Source organism: Paramormyrops kingsleyae, chromosome 3, assembly GCF_048594095.1.
Source record: "Paramormyrops kingsleyae isolate MSU_618 chromosome 3, PKINGS_0.4, whole genome shotgun sequence".
Lineage (NCBI taxonomy): Eukaryota > Metazoa > Chordata > Actinopteri > Osteoglossiformes > Mormyridae > Paramormyrops > Paramormyrops kingsleyae.
In genome coordinates, this window is record NC_132799.1 from 18,338,237 (window position 1) to 18,364,767 (window position 26,531).

The 26,531-nt window shown below is 43.8% G+C and overlaps 2 protein-coding genes across 6 annotated transcripts in view; one reads left to right on the forward strand and one right to left on the reverse strand.

The window, feature by feature from the left end:
• smoc2 (SPARC related modular calcium binding 2) overlaps window positions 1–13,643 on the reverse strand; it is a 28,331-nt gene extending 14,688 nt beyond the window's left edge. For 2 of the 4 annotated variants that reach the window (XM_072709762.1, XM_072709759.1), the window contains exons 1-4: window positions 12,947–13,642; window positions 5,717–5,879; window positions 1,756–1,862; window positions 1,310–1,409 (exon numbers count right to left, since the gene is read on the reverse strand). In XM_072709762.1, coding sequence (XP_072565863.1) covers window positions 1,310–1,409; window positions 1,756–1,862; window positions 5,717–5,879; window positions 12,947–13,045 — 469 coding nt within the window. In that variant the 5' untranslated portion in view covers window positions 13,046–13,642. Of the gene's footprint in view, window positions 1–1,309; window positions 1,410–1,755; window positions 1,863–5,716; window positions 5,880–12,946 lie in introns of all 4 variants that reach the window. The other 2 variants (XM_072709760.1, XM_072709761.1) reach the window with 2 other exon arrangements.
• Window positions 13,644–15,541: 1,898 nt separating this feature from the next.
• Window positions 15,542–21,153, forward strand: eif3s6ip (eukaryotic translation initiation factor 3, subunit 6 interacting protein). 2 transcript variants are annotated; one of them, XM_023830252.2, is made up of 14 exons: window positions 15,542–15,698; window positions 16,156–16,198; window positions 16,432–16,642; window positions 16,893–16,972; window positions 17,165–17,226; window positions 17,559–17,628; window positions 17,800–18,045; window positions 18,308–18,462; window positions 18,696–18,866; window positions 19,100–19,233; window positions 19,539–19,712; window positions 20,153–20,342; window positions 20,470–20,550; window positions 20,853–21,153. In XM_023830252.2, the coding sequence occupies exons 1-14, from the start codon at window positions 15,666–15,668 to the stop codon at window positions 20,943–20,945; spliced, it is 1,743 nt and encodes a 580-aa protein (XP_023686020.1). In that variant the 5' UTR covers window positions 15,542–15,665; the 3' UTR covers window positions 20,946–21,153. The 2 variants fall into 2 exon arrangements, with proteins under 2 accessions (XP_023686020.1, XP_072565864.1); XM_072709763.1 differs by lacking the exons at window positions 15,542–15,698; window positions 16,156–16,198; window positions 16,893–16,972 and having other exon boundaries at window positions 16,435–16,642.
• The last annotated feature ends 5,378 nt before the right edge of the window (window positions 21,154–26,531 follow it).

Below are 26,531 nucleotides of genomic sequence, written 5' to 3' on the forward strand. Positions count from 1 at the left end.
ATTATTCTAATCGTGTTAAAATATTCCCTTCTCTGGGTCCGACAGTCTACCATAAATGTGGAGGTCTATTCGGCTCAACAAACGAAAGGCTGATGGATGGATGGAAATCAGACATGAACTGTCCCCAGCAACTGCTTTGTAAGTGAGATCACATTCACTATTAATACACCCTAAAGATTTAGAAGCATGTGGATTTGGTTACTTGATTGTTCGAGGCAAAGCTCCAGGAGAACTTACATTGCTTACATTTCTACATGTTGCTCCGTTATACAGAGTAGTTTGTTATCCCGTGGCAGCTTGGATTAAGGGCTTTGTGCGAGAACACAAAAGTCAGTCTCTCTCTTGGGTTTTGAACCCACAACCATCTCAACCAAGATCAAGTTCAATTCTGATCTGAAAATGTCAGAAAAACTATTGCTATTATTATCATTATTATTAGCCCAACAGGCATATTTTACAGCTCCATTAAGACAAAAGACAATTTGCATGAACAGTGCAAGTCTGCTAAGCTAAACAAGCTGGTAAAAGCTTCCAGCAAGGCTAAGCTTATAGCGTCGATTTCCAAGAATCTTACAGAGTGCAATTCTTGTTTGCATCGCCAAAATAGAAGTCCAAGCATCTCAATACCATCTGATGTTTAAAGTACAATAGTTTGTGCAGTGGGTCTGTTCATCGCAACCCCAAAAAAAAAAACAAAATAAGGACAGCCTACAAACACGTATGGGCACAGAGTAGCCCTGTCTGCGCACAAGAACACACACATGAAAACAACAGACCACACAGAGTTACCTAAAATGCTTATATGAACAAGGCTCTCTACACACAAATAAACTCCGGACACCACAGAAGAACACACAGGCTAACGTCACGTCCAGACCCAACGAAAACAGATAAAAGGAAACACAATAAGGGACTAAATTAAATACAGAACTAGGGACTTTGTGATAGCTGTTGAAAAAATATTGGTTCTGGGTACAATGAGCAGAAACCTTTGTAGGAGAGAAACAGACACACACACACACACACACACACACTGCTTAAGTATGGTTCACCACACTCTCTGAAGCATACTCTCGCCACATATAAATTCACCATCACACTTAACAATCAGAAAAACCCTGGAGTCATTTGCTGTTATGTTAGGATGAGATTCAACACTATTAATGCCAATGGCCTTTTCTGCTGTAATGGATATAGCATACAGCTCAGGCAGAGACACACTGAGTGCTTTACCCTTTCCTAGGAAATGCAGAACTGCTGACTGCCCAAGGACTGGACAGAACCCTCTTGTCCTGTCAGAATCGCCTACCTTGGCACCGCGGCTTCTTATTGGCTACCGCTGATCCACTGATGGGGCGACCATTGGGCGTGACGCACCAGCAGTAACCTGTGTAGCTGTGGCACTGTACCTGCAAAAGGAACAGTGGGAGGGGGGAAAGAAAGGAGATGCTGCAGATTTGATCTACCACGCATAGGGGGAGGGTTACCTGCTGAACCTGCTCCCAGCAGCCCCCCCCCCCTCAAAATCAAAGTGCTTTTTTTGAGACGACATGACTTCTGTACATTATTGCCAAAGCACACAGGGTTTATGGTAAAACAATTGCTCCAAAAACCACAACTGGCACAAAAAGTCAAAGAAAACAAATGACTTTAAGAGCATTCCCGTCCCGTCCCCCCCCCCCCCGGGAAGTAAGTAACGTTCCAGTAATGCTCTGCGGTGTAATGCTGGCCCACTGTCTCCCCCCCCAAACTCACCTCGTTGTAGGTGCCGTCGGGATTGCAGACCGGCACAAACACTTGGGGATATACCTTCTTCGCCTGCTGTTCTGTGTATTTCTTCTCGGCCACACACCTGGAAGTTTCTGCAAGAGACCCCAATACTGCAGTCATGAGATAAGTGGTGGGGGGGGGGCATGATATGAAGCCTAATTCAGCTGAGTGCTCTGTGAGTGGGAGAGAGGGACGGAAGGGGAAGAATAATTCAAGATGTTTCGGATGTGGCGGATTCCCTGGTGTCTGGGAAGGGAACCAAGATCCCCATCCTATTAAGTCCACTGCCTGTTAACCAGCCCCACCAGCCCCACCAGCCCCGGATCCAAGTGGTAAAACCATTAAGCGGCTGAGGGCAGCTCGCGGGTTTCAGGCAGGGAGCTCCAGTTAGGCCCCAAAAAGAGCTGATACACAGGAAAAAACAGCTGGGGGAACACAACGTCCACCTCTCTCTCGCTCTCTCCTTCGCTCCCTCCTTCCCTCCCTACCTTCCTCCCTTCCTCCACACCCCCACTGCAGCACGCATCACACTTTTTCCCCCCTTCCTGTTTTTTAAGCCAGTCATCCCTCTGTCCTCTGCTTGTTCCACCAGACGCGGTGTTGCCATGACTCAGGAGATGCAGTATGGAAGCGGTGAGACCGGGGCTTCAGACACAGCCCTGAGTGACGGACACCACCCAGGCACCTTGACTGAGTCTGAAATGGCGATTGTGTACGATGCTATTTGTTAAAGCGCTGGTTTTATTAGACCAATCGGGGCAACTCCCTCTCATCCCCAAAATCCCCGCCCAAAGCCGCGATGCCGTGGGGAGCTGTTTTATTTCAAACTGTCACCGGTGCAAAACGAGGTCTGGAGGCTGGACAGAGCTGAATGGGCAAAGAGAACAGGGCTAGGGAGCGGGGGGGGGGGGGGGGGGGGGGGCTTGGGGGGGGGGAGGTGGACTATAGTTACAGCCCAGGAAGAAAAAGAGGAGCCGCCGTCATCTTTCTGGGGACTCAGTCTCTGGAAAAACTGACAGGTCCGCTGAATCATCTGCTCTGGAGGAGAAGGCCGTCCCGCCATCACTTTGCAGCATACCTCCCTGTGCCGCTCTTCAGGCTATTGCCGGCCCTGAGGGATCACAAGTGGTCGCCTTTGTTTTGCCAGAAGGGGCTGGCGACGCCAAATTCGATATCGAGGGACACAAAGAGACTCTCACAGCTCCCATCTGTCTTTCGGAACCCCTCAGCTGGATGCCTCCATTCTCCCGACGCATCCAGATGTCTGGGGCAGACGCTGTTGCCATGGCGCTCAGAGAGGGCATGAAATTGGAAAGTTCTTCACCATCTGAAGGTTTGCCCCCCCCCCCCCTGTAAGACTTCAGTCTCTGTGATCTAGTATTCAGAGATGGAAGAATACAGCATTGTGAGGCCCAGAGCGCAACGGAGATGAGAGGCATGAGGGAGAAGAGGATGCGGCACAGAGTGGAAGCACCAGGCAAGTCAGCAGCCTGATTACATCCAGGAACCTGGGTCACATCACCCCCTTACAGGCCACTGCCACATCATCCTTAGATGTGCGCAATATCAATGTTAATTCTGTTGACCAAAAGTATGATGGAAATGATTCGTCAATGGAGATTTTTCATTGACGAGAATGAGACGAGTCAAATAAAAATCTATGATGCCGAAAACTACATTTTTGACAATGAATAAAAATGAGACAACTGACAGGAAGAGAGTAATCTGAAACTGATTCAATCAGAAGTAGTACCTTTAGTTTGTGTTTAGATAGTTGTTCATGATTCGATAATGTTGATCTAACTGTAAACCATGCATCCAGCGGGCAAGTAGGAACCATGCAGTTCTATGAAACCTCTTATGCCATTGTGTATGTGCTGAATTTGAGTGGTAATTCAGTAATATATTATACCAAGGTATTCTGAAACCTTTGCCATTCGACAAACAACATTGTGAGGCAATTTTTAAAAGTACCAGAATAGCGCAGGTTTTGAACATACTGTCAAAATACCATATAATACCATATAATGTCTGGATGGTATGATAGACTATGAAAAATTAGATACCGCCCAAGCCCAGTCTGTGCCACAGTCAGTGTTAGGTAGGAAAAAACATGCCGGCATATGGGTACATTTCATATTTAACGTGAAAGAAAACTCTGTGCAGGCCATGTGGAACAGCAATAACGGGGAAAAACACCAATAGCATAAAAATACATAAAAATAACTTTAAAAATAACTCCATTAAATGAAAGGAAAAAAATATTTCTTTTTCTTTTAATGTGTTTGAAAAGTTCACTGTCATGAACTGGATGTAGAAATAAGCACAACCCAGTTGGTTTTCAATAGTCTGACACTTTTTGAGAGGACATTTGAGTTTTCTTTATTCAAGTTCCATGCACTGGTGCTTTTTCTTATAATATGATTGAAGATGCATCATATGCAAGTATTTTATATGAGACTACATTTTGCTTTTATTTATATTTTATTTAATGATTGAGTCCTTAAAGACCAGATGTTCAGACCTAAACCAAATGCCATAAGAAGAGCTTTACAGATATTTCCTCAGGAATCTGTAGAGGAGAGACCAATCTGTGCGTGTACACAGAAAATTAAGTACAATTTTCAAAGAAATGTGAAAATGATGTATTAGACTTTGACTAAACCTATTCGTTTCATTTACTGCATGTACCGTAGATTTCGGCAACTACATCTAAATTAGATTTATTTGGCTAAATATCCTGTAAGTTAAACTAGACTAAAATAAAAAACAATAATACAGTTAAAATCTGCCAAAAACTACCACACAAAACCAGGAATGATCTATCCACTAAAGGAACATTCTGTTAATGCTGAAATGGGATGAGCCTCAAAGGTGACTCAAAACAGTCTGGGAATTTCAAATGAACAAATGGTGGTGTGTGTGTGTGTGTGTGGGGGGGGGGGTACTTGTCTGATGGGCTTATGACAATGACTCCCAGTGTTACTGCTTCAGGAATAGTCACTGGGTGCTGTTCTCTCTCTGTTTGCAATGCCAGGGTCTCAGTCTCATAATACAAACGTGTCCTAAGAGATCCTCCCCACCCCAAACATGCCACCCACTGATGTTACACCAACCTGCACTCTGACTCCAGTTTTTTGTACAGTAAGAACACAATTATCACATTAATAGTGCATAATTCTGCAGTTATATGGTTGACATTGCTGGCCACATTATAGGTGGCTTGGAGGATCTAACTGAATATAAAGTTAACTGTATCCTGGGTAGTATTTATGGTAAGAAGTGCTCTCATGGAAACCCAAAGGCCCACAGAACAGCTGGGAAGTAAGGGACGTGTTTTAAATGCAGGAATCAGATTGAGTGAAAAATCATCTCTACAGGGTCCCAATAAACTGTTCACTATACGAGACTATTAACAAAGCAATAAACATGAAAAAAATGTAAGAAATCTCAGATATGTTCCTGCTCAAGACTTCTCCTTCCTTGAGTGATTGTGGGGTTACAGATGGAGCAACTCACAGCGCCTTGTAGCGAAACATCTCTAATAATACTTTTTTCTACTTTCAAAATGTCTTTCACACATTTATTAGCAAGGCAGAGTTTCCCATACTCTGTGTAAAACGTCCTTCTGTTTTCCAGGGCTGCATTCATCAACTATGACTATTCCTTTCTGTGGAAATGTTGGGAAGGAAAAGGCCAAGTTGACATATCATGGGCATGACGCTGCAGAGGGGTGCTGCAGACGCCGCGTTACCAAGGCCCTGAGCTGCATCCGCCACTCCCCCCTCAGAGCCTCGCGCTCACAGATATAAATGTAAAAGTGAAGACAGGGAATCAGCACCAAGCCAAAACTGTCTGTGGGCGAGTTAAGACATCAATTACCTTGAAAATTAACCCCAGGTCATAGCTCCGATCCCCAAAAGTCCGGACAGTACGCCGCACTGACCTTTGCAGGGCCCCCGGATGACCTCCAGCTGAGGGTCACGGCATTTGGCACGGAGGAACTCGCAGCGCGACATGAAAGTGCGTCCATCTGAGGCACAGAGGGGCTTCCGGGCTGCTCCGGAACACTCCATGTTGCACTCTCTGTCCTGGTCCACGCGAAGGAACTGGCAAGAAGAAGAAATATGAAAGACTGGGTGGTGGTTGACAAAGAGGTACGAGGAAGAATAGAAAACAAAATGATTGGATATACGAAAAATGGCCCTCGGGGCATGATAGGACTGTGTCATTGCGTGATTGGAAAACGCTCTATAATAAACATGCAGGGTGTATCTGGGGCATGTGTGGATCCAGTAAAGGCTTGTCATTTACACAACATTTAAAACAAACAAAAATTATTTCAATGTAGCCACATGTTCAGGTCTGATGAACACACTCCCTGAAAAGCCTAGAACACTTTTCAAAATAAAAGACTTGAAAGATGTCTGAAAGCTTGTTACATTTACTTAATTCATTGCTGAATTTATTTTTTTAAGCACATTGATACATGCTTTGAGCAACAGCAGAGAAAGGCGATTGGACAAAAGCCGTACTTTTACACACACAGATACAATACGTACAGAAAGTCTCGGGACTCTTGCTTAATAATTCAGTAAAAATATTGCAAATTCATTGGTTCCATAACAAAAATCATTGCTTTATTCATTTTTAAATAAAAATATATAGAACATTAGGGACAATCAGTAGTTTTAAGTAAAACATTCATGTCAAGTAGCAATTAATTGAAACCCAAACTATGCTTCTAAAAGAGCTGTTCAGAGTTAAAATGTCCATTGACAAGCAGTCTCATTGGGTGCTTTTTAATTAGTAACGCCTTTGCACTAACATAAAACACCAAACATTTGTGTTTAGCATCCCATTAGGAGCCAGTAGCTACTACTGCAATAAAGCAAAATGGCAAGAACAGAACTGGATGAGTCAGTCTGTGTGGAGGATATGTGCAGAAATATTAAATATTGCTTGTCGATTGACTTTTTTTATGAAACCTATAAATTTGCGACATTTTTACAGAATTAAGCAAGTGTCCCAAGACTTTCTGTGAAATACCGGCGAAATCAAGGCCCCTAACCTCCCGAAATATCCCTGCGGCACTGGATAAATGCCCTGACCCTGTGCTCAGACCATAAACTTTGCTCTCAACTGTATATGTGTGTGTATGTCTCAAAGGAAGATGAGATATGCAAAAAGAAGTAATTCAATGTACTTGTTCAAATGGCAAATAAAGCATAGTTTCATTCCATTCCATTTCATTTCATTTCATAGACCATCTGCACACATTAATAAACAGCTACCCAAACACATACATATTTACATGGTTTAATTCGAATACATTCTCAATTGTCGATATTTGTGAACAGGCCCTCAAACACTGATACACAACTTACCCAGATATGTACAATCAAACAGTTATTCCTGCACACTCAGACACATATGCAAGCCCCCTCCCAGGTAAACCCCCATCAGAAGCTCCCTGCCGCGTCTTGCCACGACGGCCCGCGTGACGCCCCCATCTGTTGGCCGACCATGCTCACACCTGCAGAACTATTCATCCTGCCCTCACCTGACTGCTGTCCCGGGGGGGGGGGGGGGGGGGGGGGAATCCTCTGAGTCACCTGTGTCAATTTGACAGTTATGCCCTCCAAAGGAGAACAGGCAGTAGGCTGGGACAGCAGTCAACAGGTGAAGCAATGTCAGCCCAACCCGTGTCTCAAAGCCCGGCCACATGTGGCTGCCTCGATAATGAGGGATCAGCCCAGGAATCTCAGCACACTGCATCCCGACAGACAGAGAGATGAAAAAAATGCAACACTAACCGTCTGTATGTAACAACAGATGCCGCTCAGCTTAATCTGGACCCATTCAAGTTTGATCGCTATACAAAACACACAAACAGTTTTTCATTGTCTGCCCCTTCTTGCTCTGCCTCTTGGAGTTTACACAAACATATCCTCCGCTCTGCAATTGGCATTGTATAATAACAATGAAGGTGAATTGAATTCAACTGAACAAAGTACACTGATCTGATACTGTGCTTTGTTGAATACAAAAAGTTTCTTTCACTGAAGCTTGGTGATCTGGCTGAAATTTTTCACCATGCTGCAAACACACGTACACCCACAGAGACGGGGGCATACAGGAGCCCACCTGCGCCTCCCTCCCCAAACCGGTGTACGACACATAAATACAATGCACCTTACTCCTGAGTCACATCATCTCACTGGGGGTCAGCACTGCGGCCAATTAGCTCTCCCTGATGTTTTTTCAAATCCATGTGGGCTCAATAACAATTACTGTGGCAGGTCAGGACCAAAATGAGTAGGTGGGGATGGGGGGAGGGGGAATATACAGGCTCTCCGCACCTGGATGAGAGCTGCTGGATCATGCTGGAGCCCTCGGCCAAGAGACAACCTCTCCTGTCATCTTTCATCGTAAATCTAAGGGGGACTGGTTTCAACACATAGGAAGGGCGAGCCACCAAAGAAAGTGTTTGGACTAGAGGAATGAATGACCTTCTTTTTTATAAGCTCCTTTCTTCTCCCTCTTTCAACCTGATCCGATGTCGGTCTTGAAGAGCTTGAATGAGGAAACTTGAAAAGACAGAAGGCTGACAGTGTTTGACAGGGACCCGCTGCATCCCCTGCAGCCTCCCTCTCGCCTTCGCACCTCCTCCTATTCTTGAAAAAGGGGAGGCTGATGGTGTGTGACAGAGCTTCGGTGCCTCTCCTCCTGCCTCCTCTTCCTCCAGTTCTTGAAAAAGATGATGCTGCCGGTGTAATTCCTATTTAAATAATTTGAAAAACACCACAACTCCCAAATGGATGAAAAGTTAATCAAAAGGATGGATGGATGGATGGATGGATGGGCAAGAAGAGCATTGCATTATCTGTGTACTCCATAGTATCAGGGGTCCATACCCCTGGCCTCAGCACATGTGCCCAGTTCCATTCAAATCCTCTTTCACTTGGTTATGAATCGGCTCTGTTGGTTCTGGTCAGATCTCATCTTGGATCAGTCACCCCTCCCAGTCCCCATGGCGACAGCACCCTCCACAGCTGTGACCCGCCTAGGTCTGCCAGCCCTTCCCTTGACAGCTCCCTCCCGGTACTGGGGCCGCGGTTTGAAAGAGCCGTCACCGGTCCTGAAGAAATGGGCCAAGATCAGCCTGGATAATGATTGGCGTGCCTATCCATCCACCCTGGCCAATCTGCTGCCCGCGGGCCAAGCAATGCAGGGAGGCTGCCCATTGCACTGGGGGTGGCGAGTAGAGAAAGAGAGAAAGAGAGAGAGAGAGAGAGAGAGAGAGAGAGTGGAAAGGGGGAAAATTAGGATGAGAGAAAGGAAAATTCTGGCTGCAAAAGAAAACAATGGGAAGCAAAAAAGTTGACAAGTGTCACAAAGTGGACAATGAGGGAATATAGAAAAGAGGAAGGAATAAGGGATGAAATGGTAAAAGCAATCAACAAATGCCCATTTATTTGTTCCTGACTCCCCATGGTGAGTGACCATCTTACAGGAAAGAGAGAAAGGACAATGAGGCAATGATGTGGCTATCAACGAAACAGAGGAAGAAGCAAAAGCAGACAGCCTGTGTATCCATTAATGACTCTTCCTGATTACCATGGCAAGCTGCCGTGCTGACGGGATACTGAGGGTAGCACCCGTGACATCTTACTTTAACTGCTCTCCAATGTCCCTGACGCTCTCACAGGAGGGCAGAAGCAGCAAGAGACAAGGGACCTACACGGATCACAGAAAGAACCTCTGTTCCCATGTAGGTGTCCAGGAGGTTGCCCGTGTTTGGTGTCAACTTGAGAAGCATCAGTTAAACCAGAGTTAAATGCAGACACAAAAAAAGAGAGGAGAGGCAGGAGAAAAGTGATTTAAAGAAAAAAGACTTTGCAGCATACAAATCAAATCTCATTACCGTGGCCCAAATCCCCAGCATTGTGGGAACTGAATGGTCTCTTCGCTAGGGGTGGGGGGCACCCCAACTGGGAACACATTCAGGCATTATTGAAGGCGGCTGGACAGAGCAAGCGGTCCCCCGCGGCCCAAGAGAGGCCCTTCACACTGCGGCCCCAAGGGTCAATGGAGGCCCTGGCTGAGCGCCGTCACAAACGTGTTCAATCACCCCGGCGGGTGTTTCCTGCGCTGGCGGTGGGATTTGCTGGGATTCATTAGCCTCCAGCATGGTGGAAGGGGAAGAAAGTGACAGGTTTTAACCAGCCTATTAACTTAATCAAAGAGAAAAGCATTTAATTGCTGTGAAAGATGTTTAAAAAAGTTTCTGCGAAAGGCCACTGGCATTCATGTGAAAAAAGGCTCTTTTTCCCCCATGTTGCGCAGGTGCTTTAATGCCTGAGCAGAGCCACTGCAGCCAGCTTCTGATCCTCAAGGGAGATTTTTTTGACAGAAAAAAGAGCCAATCTTTTGATTTTTTTCTTTATTTCTGATTAGTCTCATACCTTGCCTCCGACTTTCCTTAGAGGGAAAAAAATGCTCTGAGAAGCAGCTTTGCTGCTAAATTCTTGAGCTGCCTGAGGAACCAGCATTTCAAAAGCAACATTTTTAAAGTGACAGGTCATGACACAGGGAGGCTGCGTCTGTCACAGTCGTGCTATTCGTTCTGACTTGGCGGGGAGAAAAAAGCTTGTTGCACTAATCAACTGATCATTATTTCTCAGTGAGAATGTAGTCAGAATAGTTAGACCTACCCATCAGATGAACCCCCCCAATAAGACAGTGGTTCTGTCTATCCCCCCCCCCCCCCCCCCCCCCCATTTCCTCTTTAACTCCTTTATGTCTCCTTTATGTCTCTTACTCTCTTTCATAAGCCTGCATGCTAATTTCTCCACTCATGATGGTCCTTCACCCCCCCCCCCCTCCCCATTCATGATGCGTCTCAGTCTCTCCGTGTCCGGCTTTGCACCCCCCCCCCCACTCCCACCATCTGCTGCCATTCACAGTCCCTCTTCAAATTACAGTGCCATCCATCTGCCCCATCTACAGCTCCCTGTCCAAACGGAGCCTCTGTCTCCCCATCCCGTCCTCGCTGTCCCCCCTTGCCTCTGCGGCTCCCTGTCATGGCCCTGTCCACCGCACCGTGGGACAGTCCCTTTATCCCATTGACCGGCACGTCCGCTGGCCTTGCTGCGCCATTCACCGAACTGTATCACAGCCCGGGAGGCATCGTGATCAGTACCAAGAGGGACTCTGGGAGCTTTGGGGGGGTTTAAAAGAGGAAAAGCAAGTACCACACACTGCTAGTGGAAGAAAGATGACACAGAATAGGATGGGTATGAATGAGGGGTGGAAATTACACCCACAGCTCAGCTGAACATGACATCCGGTTATCAGCCAGCGAGCCAGCGAGGATCAGAGAGCCGGTCCTCCATAGCCCTGGCACTGTGCGCTGACCCCATCCCCCTGGAACGGACAAACCCACATTCCAGCGACTGTGAAAAAGGGCACCACACAAATGAACGGCTCCTCCAGCATTGGATTCATTGGCAGAGAGCCTGAGTAGATCATCGCCACCCGTGTCAGCTGTAAGCGTGTGACAGAGAGCGGCACAATGCCACCCTTCCGAAAAGACGTTCCGGGGAGCCCGACGCTGAGGCTCGAACGCTGTGCCGATCTCTGACCCGCCCCGGGTTAACAACCCACGGCTGTTTGTTCCTATTCAGACGTGGTGGCATTTTTAACACCGCCCGTAAATATGACTGGGTGGGGGCTGTCACGCCGGCCGCTAAATCACACAGGCAGGGCCACGACACTGCACATTCCTAACCCCCCCTACCCCCTCCTGGGCTGCGATGCTTGCCCACCCCCCTCCACATGGCACAAAACTAGTGCCACAAACTTAGGGTCCAAGGGTCCAAAATGGCCTGTTTTTTAATAAGCTGTACAAATCAATAAGTTTTGCTTCTTACAGCTATAAAACAGTATAAGTATCAGTAACTCCCCAGCTGAGCCCAGAGTCCTTCTCTCTTCCACTGTGTAAAGCCTCCATCCCAGATTCCTAGAAAATGGTCTGCTTTGGATGCGGCTTATCGATGCATTGTTGGACTCCGCAGAGCACTGAGCCGATGGGACGAGCATTAAAGTTGACCCAAGACTGCAAGATCCTGTGGGACAGGGTCCCTGTGCAAATAGGACACGCTGCACCCAGCGAATGAATCTGATTAGACCTGTCATTTTTTCCCTTTACCATTACCCATGGACATAGTTGACATTCAAACTTGTCATTTCTTATTGGTATATTTCTGCAGTTTTCCTGGTATTTGTGTTTTGTGTGATGCATTCATGTATCTCACTGCACTGAGTGCCCTGGGGATGGTAGACCTTCAATTCTATTACCCAAGGAGCAGAATATCAGCTGGGTGAAAGTGAGTTCAAACGTACAGTTCCACCACACACATGCCACATGCACACACACACTCATACTATCTGTCACATCTAGGCTTACGGCTTGTTTATTTAATTGTACTAGTATGTGATACTACGATCGATACTGACCGTCTTTTACAGCATTATATAATGTAGTGGCACATAGAAGTGCAATCATTACTTCTTAATATAAAGCCTATATTACAGATAAAAGCCTCAAAATATTAAATTATTACCAGTCAAAATAAAACTGTTATTTATAATGATACCTTTAGATTCCAGGGTTGTTCTGTGGAATGCGTCTGTTTCAGGATATAAATTCATAAGCTGTATTTTCTCCAGAAAATTACTCCTTTGTACAAGAATCCTGGGAAAAATATTCATACCGAAGCTCTGGAAGTTCAATTTAATAACCAAAACTTTCCATTTTGTTGACAGCTGCTTGACAATATTTTAGCTGTCCTAAGGCAATACGTTACCCGACATCGCTAAAAGTATCCGTATTGTACCAAACTGAATTTCGTTCATTGCACTATAGGCCTATCTGAAGGTTGCATACGAGTTATTATAATAAACTGGCAACATTAGAAACAACAATAAACTCGTTAATATTTTTCTCGGCCCGAGATACATCAAAAAATCTTTTTGATCGCGCATTATACTATGCTACTTTCTTCTCTGCACAACTGCGCTCGGCTGTACGGATGTCACCCGCGGAATATAAGCAATAAAAAAGTTCTGACGAAGCGGGACATAGAGGCTTTCTTGGTGCGTGAGGTCTCACCGTAAGTGCAGAAAACTTCTGTGCTTGTCCAGCGTAGATTAAGAACAGCAGAGCCAGGAGAGACGGGGAGCGCATCCTGACGGTCGGCTCACACCCCATGCACAGCACAATCCACAGTTCAGGGATCTCTTCTAGGACTGGGCTGCTTCTTTACTTCTTTTCAGAGCTTCTTTACTGCCGTTCAGGAATACGTCCCACTTTTCCACAGCCTTCCCGTTACGGTCTGCTGATTTTTGGTTTAAGGAGCGTGTCTTGTGTGACAAGCTCTCTCCTTTCTCAACCTTTGAAAAGCGTCTCTTCCCTCTGGCCCGTCTCAATGTGATACGTCAATATTCCTGGTTTGACTTTACTGACCTTTTTCCTCCCACTTACTCTTAAGTCTGTCTCCTTTTCTTCCCCGTCTTCTTTTTCTCCACACCCCCTCCCTATTTCGTATTTGTCAGACCAGATCTCTTATCGGATGCAGGCTGAGCCGTGTAGGTAGGTAGGTAAGTTTTGAAGGAATCTTTCAGCTGCTGGTAGCCAACAAAAACACAAAGGGTATTCCTTTATTTCACCCCTTTTGAAACTTTTTCCCCCATCCAGCACAGGTAATCCTTTTCTGTTCTGATCCCGATACCTTGTCAGATTTAGCGGATGAGAGGCAGGCTGCGCCCCGGACTGGGAGACAAGGGAAGCAGAAGAGGGAAAGACTAAGACCGAGAAAAGAAACACTGCTTTCCAGTGTTTTGTGAGTCACTGTCAAACATTCTTCTGAGATGTGAGATACACTGGTGGTGTTAATTTGTTAAGCGAAGGGCACAGATCCCCAGTTAAATCCCAGGTCGACACCATGCACTCCATCCCTAGCCCGTTAACAAGCAATCAACCGCGTACTACTCCATTCAACCCAGTTTGGAAACTCAAGGAATATATACGGAGGCGGTCATGATTCAACCATTTCAATGCAGATCTATATTTCTAACACTTCCTAAGTTTGTGTTTATTTTTTATTTTTTTGGACGCCGAAGACAAAAAAGCGGTACATGTTCATATGTCCGTGCATTACATTAATCACTTTCAATCCTTCACATACCCAGATTGAATGCACTTCACTACGTTGCGATATTTTGATATTTTCTGTAATGGCATGTTTAGTCATTTTTGTTTATCATTATACTAAATATATGCAGCCACCTGGCAATAGTTTAGAAGAATTAAATTAAAGATCATAACTTTTTATTATAAGCATTCCTTAACTAACATGCAGTTATATTACTAATCCGTGCAGTTTGTTGTTGTTTTTCATTAATAGGTTTGCTCATTCCTTATCATATAAGGATTTCATTACGGCAAATATATTTCCACTTGGATATATCGTTAATATCTGCTGAAAAACGCAGACCCTCATCACCTAGTACACCTAACGAATAATTTGTCTCTTGCACACATAGCTCCTTCGCATACTCAGTCCTTAATCCTAGTCATCCGATGATCTGACCATAAGTTTATGTCAGAGCTATCCATTATTTTTAATATGAGAATTAGTAAGAGTTTCTGTTATATATATAAAAGGAAAGAAATCGCACGGTATAAGAATGTAGCAGTAAATGATGAAGACGCTCAGCTGCAATGCGTTAACTACACAATACGTAACAGATGTCCGAGTCAGCCAGAGTTTCTGCCTCCCGTCACGAAACACCAAGCAATTACTTCCATCTGCTGGCGAGTATGTGTATTGCACTTACGGACACGGCGCAATAATGAACACCAGTCTATACTCGCTGCCCTAGCAAACTTCGGAGTGAAAGATTAAAAGTGTATAATAATAAAAGACAACAGGGTTATATCGTTTACAAACACTGGTCACGCACAAAACGAGGCAGGACATATCTATTGTCATTGGGTAATAAAATAAAATAATTTCATTCGTCTCTATACAAATAAAAATAACATTTTATTGATCCCCGTAGGGAAAGCACTTACTTAAAAAAAAACATTATTAATTCTACATAATTTAAATTTTACTCATTAGTCATGAGAGCAAATAATTATTAATTATATGGAATAGAATAGTCCCTAGAACTGGCAGTAGGTGCTAGGTCTCAGAAAGGTAATCACGACAAGTTTAATTTTACACTACTCGTTTTAAAAAATAAATTTTAAAATTTAAAAAATGATAAATAAAAATATGAAAATATATTGAATATAATATGAAAAATATTTACTTTGTTTAGCAGACGTTTTCCCCCCCAAAACGACGTACAAGTGAAGCAAATAGTGTATCACAGACATGCGGCTGTCGACTAGGCCTAATTGCAGCCAGGCTCAGCATGAGCTACACATCTTTCAAAAGAAGAAATAACCAAATAATATTCGAGTCAGCAAAAACAAAGTGCAGCATTCAATGTACACGGAGTGGTGTTTGGCGCGTTCATAAGCTTTTTGAATGTTAAACATATTGACATCTTCATCTGGATGGAGTCCTTGTGAATTCAGATTAATGTTTATTCGGCACGTCGTACGACTCGCAGGGAAACCATTCGCCTCCACGGACCTAAACGACGAAACCGTTCAGTAAAATACGCCACTATCCCGTCATGCACCTTTCAGTCCATCGCTATACCGGAAGTGCGTCTGGGATATCCCTTCCCTTCCGCTGCTGTTGAGAGTCGCGTGTCCTCGGGTGTAGCTTTGCATTTAATTTCTTGATAATTGAGCGTTCACGGAATTAAACACTATGTCCTACCCGACCGAGGAAGGCGACGGAGATGTTAGTATCCACATTGCCTGATTTGTTATTTAAATAGTTACAATTGTGAATTCTATGCCTAGTTAGAAATCGCCGGTTCAGCTTAGCGGGAAACACTCGCTGTCTATAATGTGACAGTGCATGATATTAATCCAAAGAAAACCTCTGTAACTGCCAAGATAAAACACATATTGATTCAGATGTTTTCAGTTGATGTTTTATTAGCTAATCGGGTTCACTTAATAGCTAATGATTGTTTAATAACAGAATCGTGCCTGGATGGCTGACTTGCTTCTAATAATCGAATACACATTCATTTCAACTGTTTCTGTCACCGAGTCTGATGTACTTTGAAACATGTTTTATACGCCGAATAACATCAGTAAATGGTCATTCAGGCGATTATATTTAGTGTGATCGGTGACAGTATGCAGTCTATTGAAATTAACCCATTGTTTCGGTTGTCCTTTATTGACAGTACGAGGTGTACCCATATTCCAGCGACTACGATTTGCATACAGGTTGGTAGCTATTTTAAACCACACCAATGGGCAAGCACCAGTTTTGCCGCCTTAATCGTCCAACGGCATGAATGCATTTAAGTCATTTTGTTTTCTTAGTACTTTGTGCAATGACTGCATGTTACTACCTTTTCAAAGATTTACTATTCAGACAAATGCTTAGGATTTACAGTCATAGCATTCTACATTTGTAATTGTAATTCTGTTTTATGCTCCTACTTCTGTCCTAATAGGTGACCCAAAAGCAGACCTTGCCTATGAACGTCAATATGAGCAACAGACTTACCACGTCATTCCAGAGGTCATCAAGAACTTCCTGCAGTACTTCCACAAGACCATCTCTGACCTGATTGATCAGAAGGTGTATGAACTGCAAGCCAATCGAGTGTCCAGTGAGAGTATTGAGCAGAAGATATATGAGATCCAGGATGTCTATGAGAACAGGTAATTGTTGCTTTGCTTGGCAGAGAATTAGTATTTCATTTTAGGAGAGATGGTGCTGTTAGGTTGTGGTTAAGTACCATTACAGGCCTTGTCAGTATGTATGTACATAGTGATTTATCTGTACCAATATTACACAATGGCACAAGTGATGAGAACAGGTCTAAGCTGCTGCATGAACACCACTTCCAACCAAAAAGCCAACATAACAGCATTGAGGTGGTGATCATTAAGCTTTTGTTTCCTTCTATAGCTGGAACAAGCTGACGGATCGTTTCTTCAAGACGTCACCCTGGCCGGAGGCAGAAGCAATAGCTTCTCTGGTGGGCAATGGTGAGCCTTGGCCTTTTCAGAAATGAGTGATCAAAATATCGAATTAATGGGACTTTACCCTGCAGGCCCACAGTGCCAACTAACCAGGACTAAAACATCATTATGGGCTCTTAATTCAAAAAAAGAACCCCAGAGACAGATGGTCTTACAAAATGATGTTTTTAGTCACTATCTGTCACCCTCTCTTCACAGATGCTGTGTTTTTAATCCTGTACAAGGAGCTATATTACAGACACATCTATGCCAAAGTCAGCGTAAGTCCCCCCTGGCATTGTGCTTGTTAAAAACATAAAATTATCTAGTTCTCACCGAATTCTTTGTAAACTTTCACACACTTCAGAGCTATAGGATTTATACAGCATATCCATTCCCTTTCCATAACTGCTGAATATATCAGTTCTGTTTTTGGTGTACAAGGTAAGAAAGGTTAAATGGCCTGATTTCATTGTACATTGAGTTGTTAGATATGTTACTTCTAATACATTCACCTTGCTTCTGATTTGTTTTGAGCTCAACCAAAGAATGAATTTACTCCATTACAGCTAGGTTACCTTGAATGTGTTTTTGTTCTTCTCCTTGATTCCAGGGTGGACCAACCCTTGACCAGAGGTTTGAGTCATACTACAATTATTGTAACCTCTTCAACTACATTTTGAGTAAGCCATTTTTATAACACTTTTTATTCTGCTTGTCTTTTGTGGGTAGCCTCTGTAGATAAGTCATTATTTTATGCCATTTTTTTGCTTATTGGTTTCCCTGTCTTAATAATTTCACTTGAAGGGTATGGGGTAACTTAGTGAAGGTCTTCTGCCATTTAAATCTCATAGATGCAGATGGCCCTGCCCCATTGGAGCTCCCCAATCAGTGGCTATGGGACATAATCGACGAGTTCATCTATCAGTTCCAATCCTTCAGTCAGTATCGTTGTAAGACGGCAAAGAAGTCGGAGGAGGAGATTGAGTTTCTGAGGAACAACCCGAAGATCTGGAATGTCCACAGTGTCCTAAATGTGCTCCATTCGCTTGTGGACAAGAGCAACATCAACCGTCAACTAGAAGTGTACACCAGCGGCGGTAAGAGGTTTGGGCAAGTGCTACCGGAGTCTGGGTACAGTGGGCTAGAGGTCATTTGAATGTTTAGAAAGAAATGGTGAACAGGTTACTTATAACTTGGCGCTAGATCTGCCCTTCTCTTCCATCCTGGTTAGTGAGGAGAAAGTCATTCCTCTCCACTATGTTTAGCATTTAAGTTGCTTTCAGTGATCCTCAAGAAGTGGATCATGGAGAGTCAAGCCCCCTTTCTGACTTCTGTTTCTGTTGACTGGGTGTGTTTCAGGGGATCCAGAGAGTGTGGCCGGCGAGTATGGCCGGCATTCACTGTACAAGATGTTGGGCTACTTCAGCCTGGTGGGTCTGCTGCGCCTGCACTCACTCCTGGGGGACTATTACCAGGCCATTAAGGTGCTGGAGAACATTGAGCTGAACAAGAAGGTATGGCTTCTCCATAATGACTCCATCACAAGCCTACATTTGTCTGTTTGGTGTCCTTGTCCTGTTTAGTGTCATTCTTCATGAATGCAAATAAAGCATTGCTGGAGGGTTGTGTTTTCAGTTTGCAGCTTCAGTGTTGTTCATTTAAGGGTGGCCCACTGTGGGCACATGCTTGTGTCTCAGTCTTTCTGTGTAGGCAACAGCTAATCTTCCTGTCTCTTTATTGGATACAGAGTATGTACTCTCGTGTGCCTGAGTGTCAGATCACCACCTACTACTATGTTGGCTTTGCCTACCTGATGATGCGCCGCTACCAGGATGCCATCCGTGTCTTTGCCAACATTCTGCTCTACATCCAGAGGACCAGGAACATGTTCCAGAGGTCCACCTACAAATACGAGATGGTCAGTTATCCATGGTTGCTGCTGCCAAGGTGGAACTAAATATGAGAATTTTGCTATTGATTCCAGTTATTGGAAATGTTTTGACCTTCAGCACCTTTAGGGTAGAAGGTGTTGAAGGGAGAGATTTTGATGATCACCCTCTAGAAAGCAGCTTTCTATCGGAAGACCCAGTTTAACTTGCACACAAACACTCAAGTGTGGCTAAAAAGCTGCCTCTGCTGTGTTTGCTGCAGATTAACAAGCAGAATGAACAGATGCACGGTCTCCTGGCCATTGCTCTGACCATGTACCCAATGCGTATCGACGAGAGCATCCACACCCAGCTACGCGAGAAGTATGGGGACAAGATGCTGCGCATGCAGAAAGGGTGAGCGCAGCTCGCTGACACTGGGGTCCTGATGGGGGCAACAGAGTGATTTGATTACTACATGTGCCAAGGTTTTTTTCCTGTAACCATGGACTCTGTAAAAGGTATTGCTGTTGGAGCATTCAGCAGTGCGTCGCAGGGTTAAGTGACAAAATTCAACATCATATCCCCTATTTTACTCAAAACCTTTGATTTCATGTGAACCAAATCTTAGTCGATGCACTAGATGATCCCACCCACATTGAGCGCATGTGGTAAATGTGTGATTGATGACAGTTGGCTGCTCTTGTCACTGCCGCCACCAGAGACCTGCAGGTGTTTGAAGAGCTCTTCAGCTTTGCCTGTCCCAAATTCCTGTCCCCCGTGGTGCCCAACTACGAAAACGTCCACCCAAACTACCACAAAGAACCCTTTCAGCAACAGCTCAAGGTGTTTGCAGAGGAGGTGCAACAGCAGGCCCAGCTGTCTACGATCCGCAGGTATTGCCGCATGGCAATTTTTTTTGTCTAGTAATAAAATTTATCTGAACTGCTTCAGGCAAACTCCATGTTTCCTGTGTGTTTTTATTTTTGCACTTTCTGTTGATTTAAGTAGTTCTCTTTGGATTCTTGATCTTCTTGAAATGTGTTGTATTACTCCAATATTGCTTACACTTGTACCTGGACATTCAATGGTAGGTCAGCTGCACTTAAACATAGTTGACTCCTTAACTGCACATATGTTTGTAAATTGCTATTTACTTCATTTGAGTGTTGCTCTGGACAAAAGCATCTGATGAATGAATGAATGAATTAATGAGTTATGCCTAAGTGTCAGTCTATACGGTACCACAGATTCCAGTTCTGTTTACTGACTCAGGTCTTTAACCACACTTATCTGCTTCTCTCACTGCCCCCTACTCCCACCACCCCTGTTCCAGTTTTCTCAAGTTGTACACCACTATGCCAGTGGCCAAACTTGCCGGCTTCCTGGACATGTCTGAGCAGGAGTTTCGCATCCAGCTGCTGGTCTTCAAGCATAAGATGAAGAACCTGGTCTGGACCAGTGGCATTTCGGCCCTGGATGGGGAGTTCCAGTCTGCCTCCGAGGTTGACTTCTATATCGATAAGGTAAGTGTACGCACTTGATCTGCCGGCCACTGCTGATTGTCTGCAGTACCCCAGTCCAAAAAGACTGAGAAATAAGCACGTATCACCAAATGATGAGAACAAACGGTTCAACTGCTATCTCTTGCAGGACATGATCCATATTGCGGACACCAAAGTTGCCCGTCGTTATGGGGACTTTTTTATTCGCCAGATTCACAAGTTTGAGGAGGTGAGAAAAGGTTTATATAGTCAAGCTAAATGTCTTTTCATCTATAGTCACCAACTAGTTGAGGTTCTTGTGGGTAATGTTTAAAGAAAAGCACGAGGAACATTATTTTACTTTGGGACCTTGGTGGTTACTATTTCCACAGCCCAACTGAGGTAGTTTTGCATTAGGCATCTGCTAACATTATTCTTCAAACAAAACATAACCTTGTGTGTGTTTGGGCTTGGATACATTGAACAGTTTTAAAATTTGATGTCTTCAGTATCTATAATAATTTTTTTTTTATTTTTCTTTTCCTCACCCAGCTGAACCGAACTCTAAAGAAGATGTCCATGACGGGAGTATCAGGAAGCATAGGCTCAGCTGGCGGATCCAGCACCTCAAATCGCGCCACGTAATCCTGACATGTGGCCCACGCTGAACCGAACCTGCTTCTGAATAACAACCAAGTGTGGGTTCAACCTCGATTTATTGCTAATAGCTAGACCCCCTAAGCACATCCTTCTAATCCAGTTGGACGGCTATATAACCACACTGGGGAAATGATGACCTTTTTATGCAGCTGTATGAAAACTAAATATTAATAATAAAAAACAATATGCTGAATATGTGTGTGCGCGTATATATATATGAGAGAGGCTGTCTGCGCACACACACTGAGTTTAAGGGGCTGACATATGCAAATGTGGCGTGGTACTTTCATGAAAAAGACTTTTCCTGCACCATCTTAATTTAAAGACTACACTAACCACAAGTATGTGAAATGTAAACTTTCATTGAATATCTATATGCCTCTTCCCTGAACACTAAGAAGAGTTTCTAAACAAACTGAACTATTTACACCAGAGCTGCCCAACACTTGCTCCTGGATGGGGTGGTTGATCTCCAGTGTTAGGCAGCCCTGGCGTAATTTATTAGAAGCCAAAACGTTCCAAAACTACTGATTTAAGTGATGTGGGATGATATTTGAGCTTTCTAGCGCTAGCTGTAAGCAACTCAAAGCCACAATTTGCATAATGTTTTGTAGGTTGAACATCTAATTGTGCAGGTTGTCCCATGAACAAAAACCTCCATCACCATTAAAATGTCATTGGGTATGGAAGTGTTAAGACAGTAGGTGATATATAGAATCAAGAGCAGATTAAGCCAAATTTGGTAATTTCAAAATATATGCAGAAATAGGGTGAAAAAATTTATCAGCGCCTTTAAGAACAGCTTTACGCATACTATAAGAAACACAAGACAATGAAAAAATTTGCTGTACATAATCCACCTTTGAACTAGAGCTGTGCAATGTGTTTCTACTTTAGTGTAGAAATGTAATGCCCTTGCAGTGAGAGAACAGTGGGTGTATACAATAAAGCACAGCATAAGGCAGTTATATTAGAGCTGTGCAGTGTGTTTGTACATTATCAGTGTAGAAATGTAAACAGCTTACTGTGAGAGATCAGTGGGTGTTTACATTAAAGCCCAGTATAAGACAGTTATATTAGAGCTGTGCAGTGCGTTTGTACATTATCAGTGTAGAAATGTAAACAGCTTACAGTGAGAGATCAGTGGGTGTATACAGTAAAGCACAGTATAAGGCAGTTATAGCTGTGCAGTGCGTTTGTACATTATCAGTGTAGAAATGTAAACAGCTTACAGTGAGAGATCAGTGGGTGTATACAATAAAGCACAGTATAAGACAGTTATATTAGAGCTGTGCAGTGCGTTTGTACATTATCAGTGTAGAAATGTAAACAGCTTACTGTGAGAGATCAGTGGGTGTTTACATTAAAGCCCAGTATAAGACAGTTATATTAGAGCTGTGCAGTGCGTTTGTACATTATCAGTGTAGAAATGTAAACAGCTTACAGTGAGAGATCAGTGGGTGTATACAGTAAAGCACAGTATAAGGCAGTTATATTATAGCTGTGCAGTGCGTTTGTACATTATCAGTGTAGAAATGTAAACAGCTTACAGTGAGAGATCAGTGGGTGTATACAGTAAAGCACAGTATAAGACAGTTATATTATAGCTGTGCAGTGCGTTTGTACATTATCAGTGTAGAAATGTAAACAGCTTACAGTGAGAGATCAGTGGGTGTATACAATAAAGCACAGTATAAGACAGTTATATTAGAGCTGTGCAGTGTGTTTGTACATTATCAGTGTAGAAATGTAAACAGCTTGCAGTGAGAGATCAGTGGGTGTATACAGTAAAGCACAGTATAAGGCAGTTATATTAGAGCTGTGCAGTGTGTTTGTACATTATCAGTGTAGAAATGTAAACAGCTTACAGTGAGAGATCAGTGGGTGTATACAGTAAAGCACAGTATAAGACAGTTCTTCCAATATTATGTGCCTCTGATATAGACATTGGCCGGTGCAGATGGTTGATAAACAGTTACCAGTTTAAGTGGTTCAATGGAACTCCAGGCACAAGTGCTGAGGTAGAAGTGTGATGAGGAGTCTGATGGCATGAATTAATGTAGCAGAATCCAGTGGAGTTTGAATACTCCGGAATCTCCTTCCAGATGGGAGGGGTAAGAAAGGTGGTTGAGGATGTCTGTGGCCTTGTGGATTATCACGGATTCTTGGATGAATGGTTGAGGGCATGGATTTCAGCAGGGTACCGCATTCTGAAGCTCGACAGTTCCCATACCAGACTGTGATACAGCTGGTCAGGATGCTCTCTCTTGCGTCCTTGTAGAATATTGTGAGGACTGTGGAAGAAAGGCTTGCTCTTCTCAGGAGACAGGGAGCTTGCAAGCGCTGTTGTGCTTTCTTGTGGAGGTGTTGAGTGTCCATGTGAGGTCCACAGGAATGTGCACTCTCAGGAACCTGGTTCTCTTGACAGACCCTACTGTGCATCCTGTGATGTATATGGGTGTGTTCAGGGTGGACCCCTGAAATCCACAATCATCTCTTTTGTTTTTTCTATGTTGGGCACCAGGCAGGGACATTTGCCAAGGTATCCAAGAGCCACTGATTCACAGGCCCAGAATTTTATAGGGGCAAAAGGTACCAAGGGGGGGCCAATATGACATTTTGTCAGGGGGCTCAGAATTTATAGCTATAACGCTGGAGCTGGGTTCTCGTTTTTGCACCATGCTACCAGCTGCTCCATTTCTTCTCTGTAAGCAGATTTGTCATTTTTGCTTAAAATCCAACCACTGTGGTATCATCTGTGAACTTGATGTGTTTGGAGCTGCAGGTGGAAGAGCAGTAGTTCGTCAGCAGAGTGAAGAGCAGTGGGTTGAGCACTCAGGCTAGTGTAGCACCAGTGCTCAGTGTGATGGTGCTGAAGAACCTGTCCCATATCTGGACACTCTGTGGTCTATCACTGAGAAAGTCTAGGATTCAATTGTAGAGTGTTGTGTTTATACCAGTTTGCATGTCCAGCTTGTTTCTAGTGTCTGCATAAGACTCCCCCAATAATGCAAGGGTAGTCATTTCCATGCACCATTTAGCCTCTTGGAGTAACCTAGCCTGTCGTCATCATTATGCCTTTAATTATTTAGCTCAATTTAACTACTATGATTCCTCTATCTCCATATAATCATTCTTAAAACAAAGATTCACTCAATGACTTAGTCACATCATCTTACATAATACAATATGAATACATTATTGTTACAGATGCAGGGCATGGTACAGGCAGAAAAAGAGGGTGACAATCCACTTGTGGCTCCAGGAGACAACAGGAGTTTATTGGGGAAACCAGAAAGAACACTGGGGAAAGTACCAAAACAAAAGGACCACAAGGGGTCAGAAAACAAACAGGAAAAATACGGAATTAACTAAAACCATGAAACAAAGCATAGCTAAGGAATAAGCAAAAACACAGGCAATCAACCTCAGTAGTAGAGCAGAAAAACAAACACAGTAACATGAATATAACAATGACCAAAATGACAAACCGAGTTAGAGCAGATAGTTAAATACACAGAAGGCATCAGGGCAAAGAGAGGACAGGTGTAACTTGTAATCAATTCAATCAAAGGGAATTACAGATTAACTAGAAACAGGTTGGTTGGATTAAAATTAATCACAGAACAAGGGAACCCCAAACTGAACACTATGAAACACTGAAAGCTAACAGTACCAGGAATAACTAAGAACCAAAGAACCTGCAAACATAACAAGACACAAGCATGATAAACCAAAACAGTAACAAGGATAAATCATAAAACAGGGTTATTAAAATCACAGTCCTCGAGGTCCGAGCCCTGCTGGTTTTCCAGCCTTCCTTTACCTGTCAGTCAGGTGTGAAGCCTCTGACCAATCAGAATCAATAATTATTAAACTAAGTACCTGGGAGACCTGAAAACAAGGCCTGGACTTGGAATCGAGGTCCAGACTTGAAGAACTCTGCCATAAAAGATAAACTGAAAAAGCAAAAGCTAAGGTTAAACTAAAACCCCCAAAAAATAACAAATGGTAAGGCAGGATGACCAGCAATACCTGCAGGCCAATTGGGGAAGAGACACGAAGACCAATCAGACCCTGACTGTACCCCTCCCCAAACTGGTACTGCCAAGGCCACAAAGGGATGACAGAACCAGAACCACAGTATGTAACAGGAGAATAACGGGTAAGACGGTACAGACCCTGATACATCATATTTTTTATGAACATGTGTGTTTTGAGTAGGGTTCAATGATATTGGAAAAATATTGTGATATTTGAAGTTTTGCAGTACAGTGGTACCTCAGTTCTCGAACTCATTAGAACTTGAATTTCTTAAAAGTTGAACCAACCAGTTCGAAAAAAAAATACCTACAACTCTATCTGAGTCTCAGAAGTCAAACCGTGAACGCCGACCTAAGATAACTTGTACACACGGGGAAATGAGTCACGCGGCACGTCTCGGAAACAAGCTTCAGTCTCAGCCTCGCATTCGCTGTGATAGCATTGTGCATGTTTACACTAGCTGAATACATACACTCACCTAAAGGATTATTAGGAACACCTGTTCAATTTCTCATTAATGCAATTATCTAATCAACCAATCACATGGCAGTTGCTTCAATGTATTTAGGGGTGTGGTCCTGGTCAAGACAATCTCCTGAACTCCAAACTGAATGTCAGAATGGGAAAGAAAGGTGATTTAAGCAATTTTGAGCGTGGCATAGTTGTTGGTGCCAGACGGGCCGGTCTGAGTATTTCACAATCTGCTCAGTTACTGGGATTTTCACGCACAACCATTTCTAGGGTTTACAAAGAACGGTGTGCAAATGGAAAAACATCCAGTATGCGGCAGTCCTGTGGGCGAAAATGCCTTGTTGATGCTAGAGGTCAGAGGAGAATGGTCCGACTGATTCAAGCTGATAGAAGAGCAACTTTGGCTGAAATAACCACTCGTTACAACCGAGGTATGCAGCAAAGCATTTGTGAAGCCACAACACGCACAACCTTGAGGCGGATGGGCTACAACAGCAGAAGACCCCACCGGGTACCACTCATCTCCACTACAAATAGGAAAAAGAGGCTACAATTTGCACGAGCTCACCAAAATTGGACAGTTGAAGACTGGAAAAATGTTGCCTGGTCTGATGAGTCTCGATTTCTGTTGAGACATTCAAATGGTAGAGTCAGAATTTGGTGTAAACAGAATGAGAACATGGATCCATCATGCCTTGTTACCACTGTGCAGGCTGGTGGTGGTGGTGTAATGGTGTGGGGGATGTTTTCTTGGCGCACTTTAGGCCCCTTAGTGCCAATTGGGCATCGTTTAAATGCCACGGCCTACCTGAGCATTGTTTCTGACCATGTCCATCCCTTTATGACCACCATGTACCCATCCTCTGATGGCTACTTCCAGCAGGATAATGCACCATGTCACAAAGCTCGAATCATTTCAAATTGGTTTCTTGAACATGACAATGAGTTCACTGTACTAAAATGGCCCAAACAGTCACCAGATCTCAACCCAATAGAGCATCTTTGGGATGTGGTGGAACGGGAGCTTCGTGCCCTGGATGTGCATCCCACAAATCT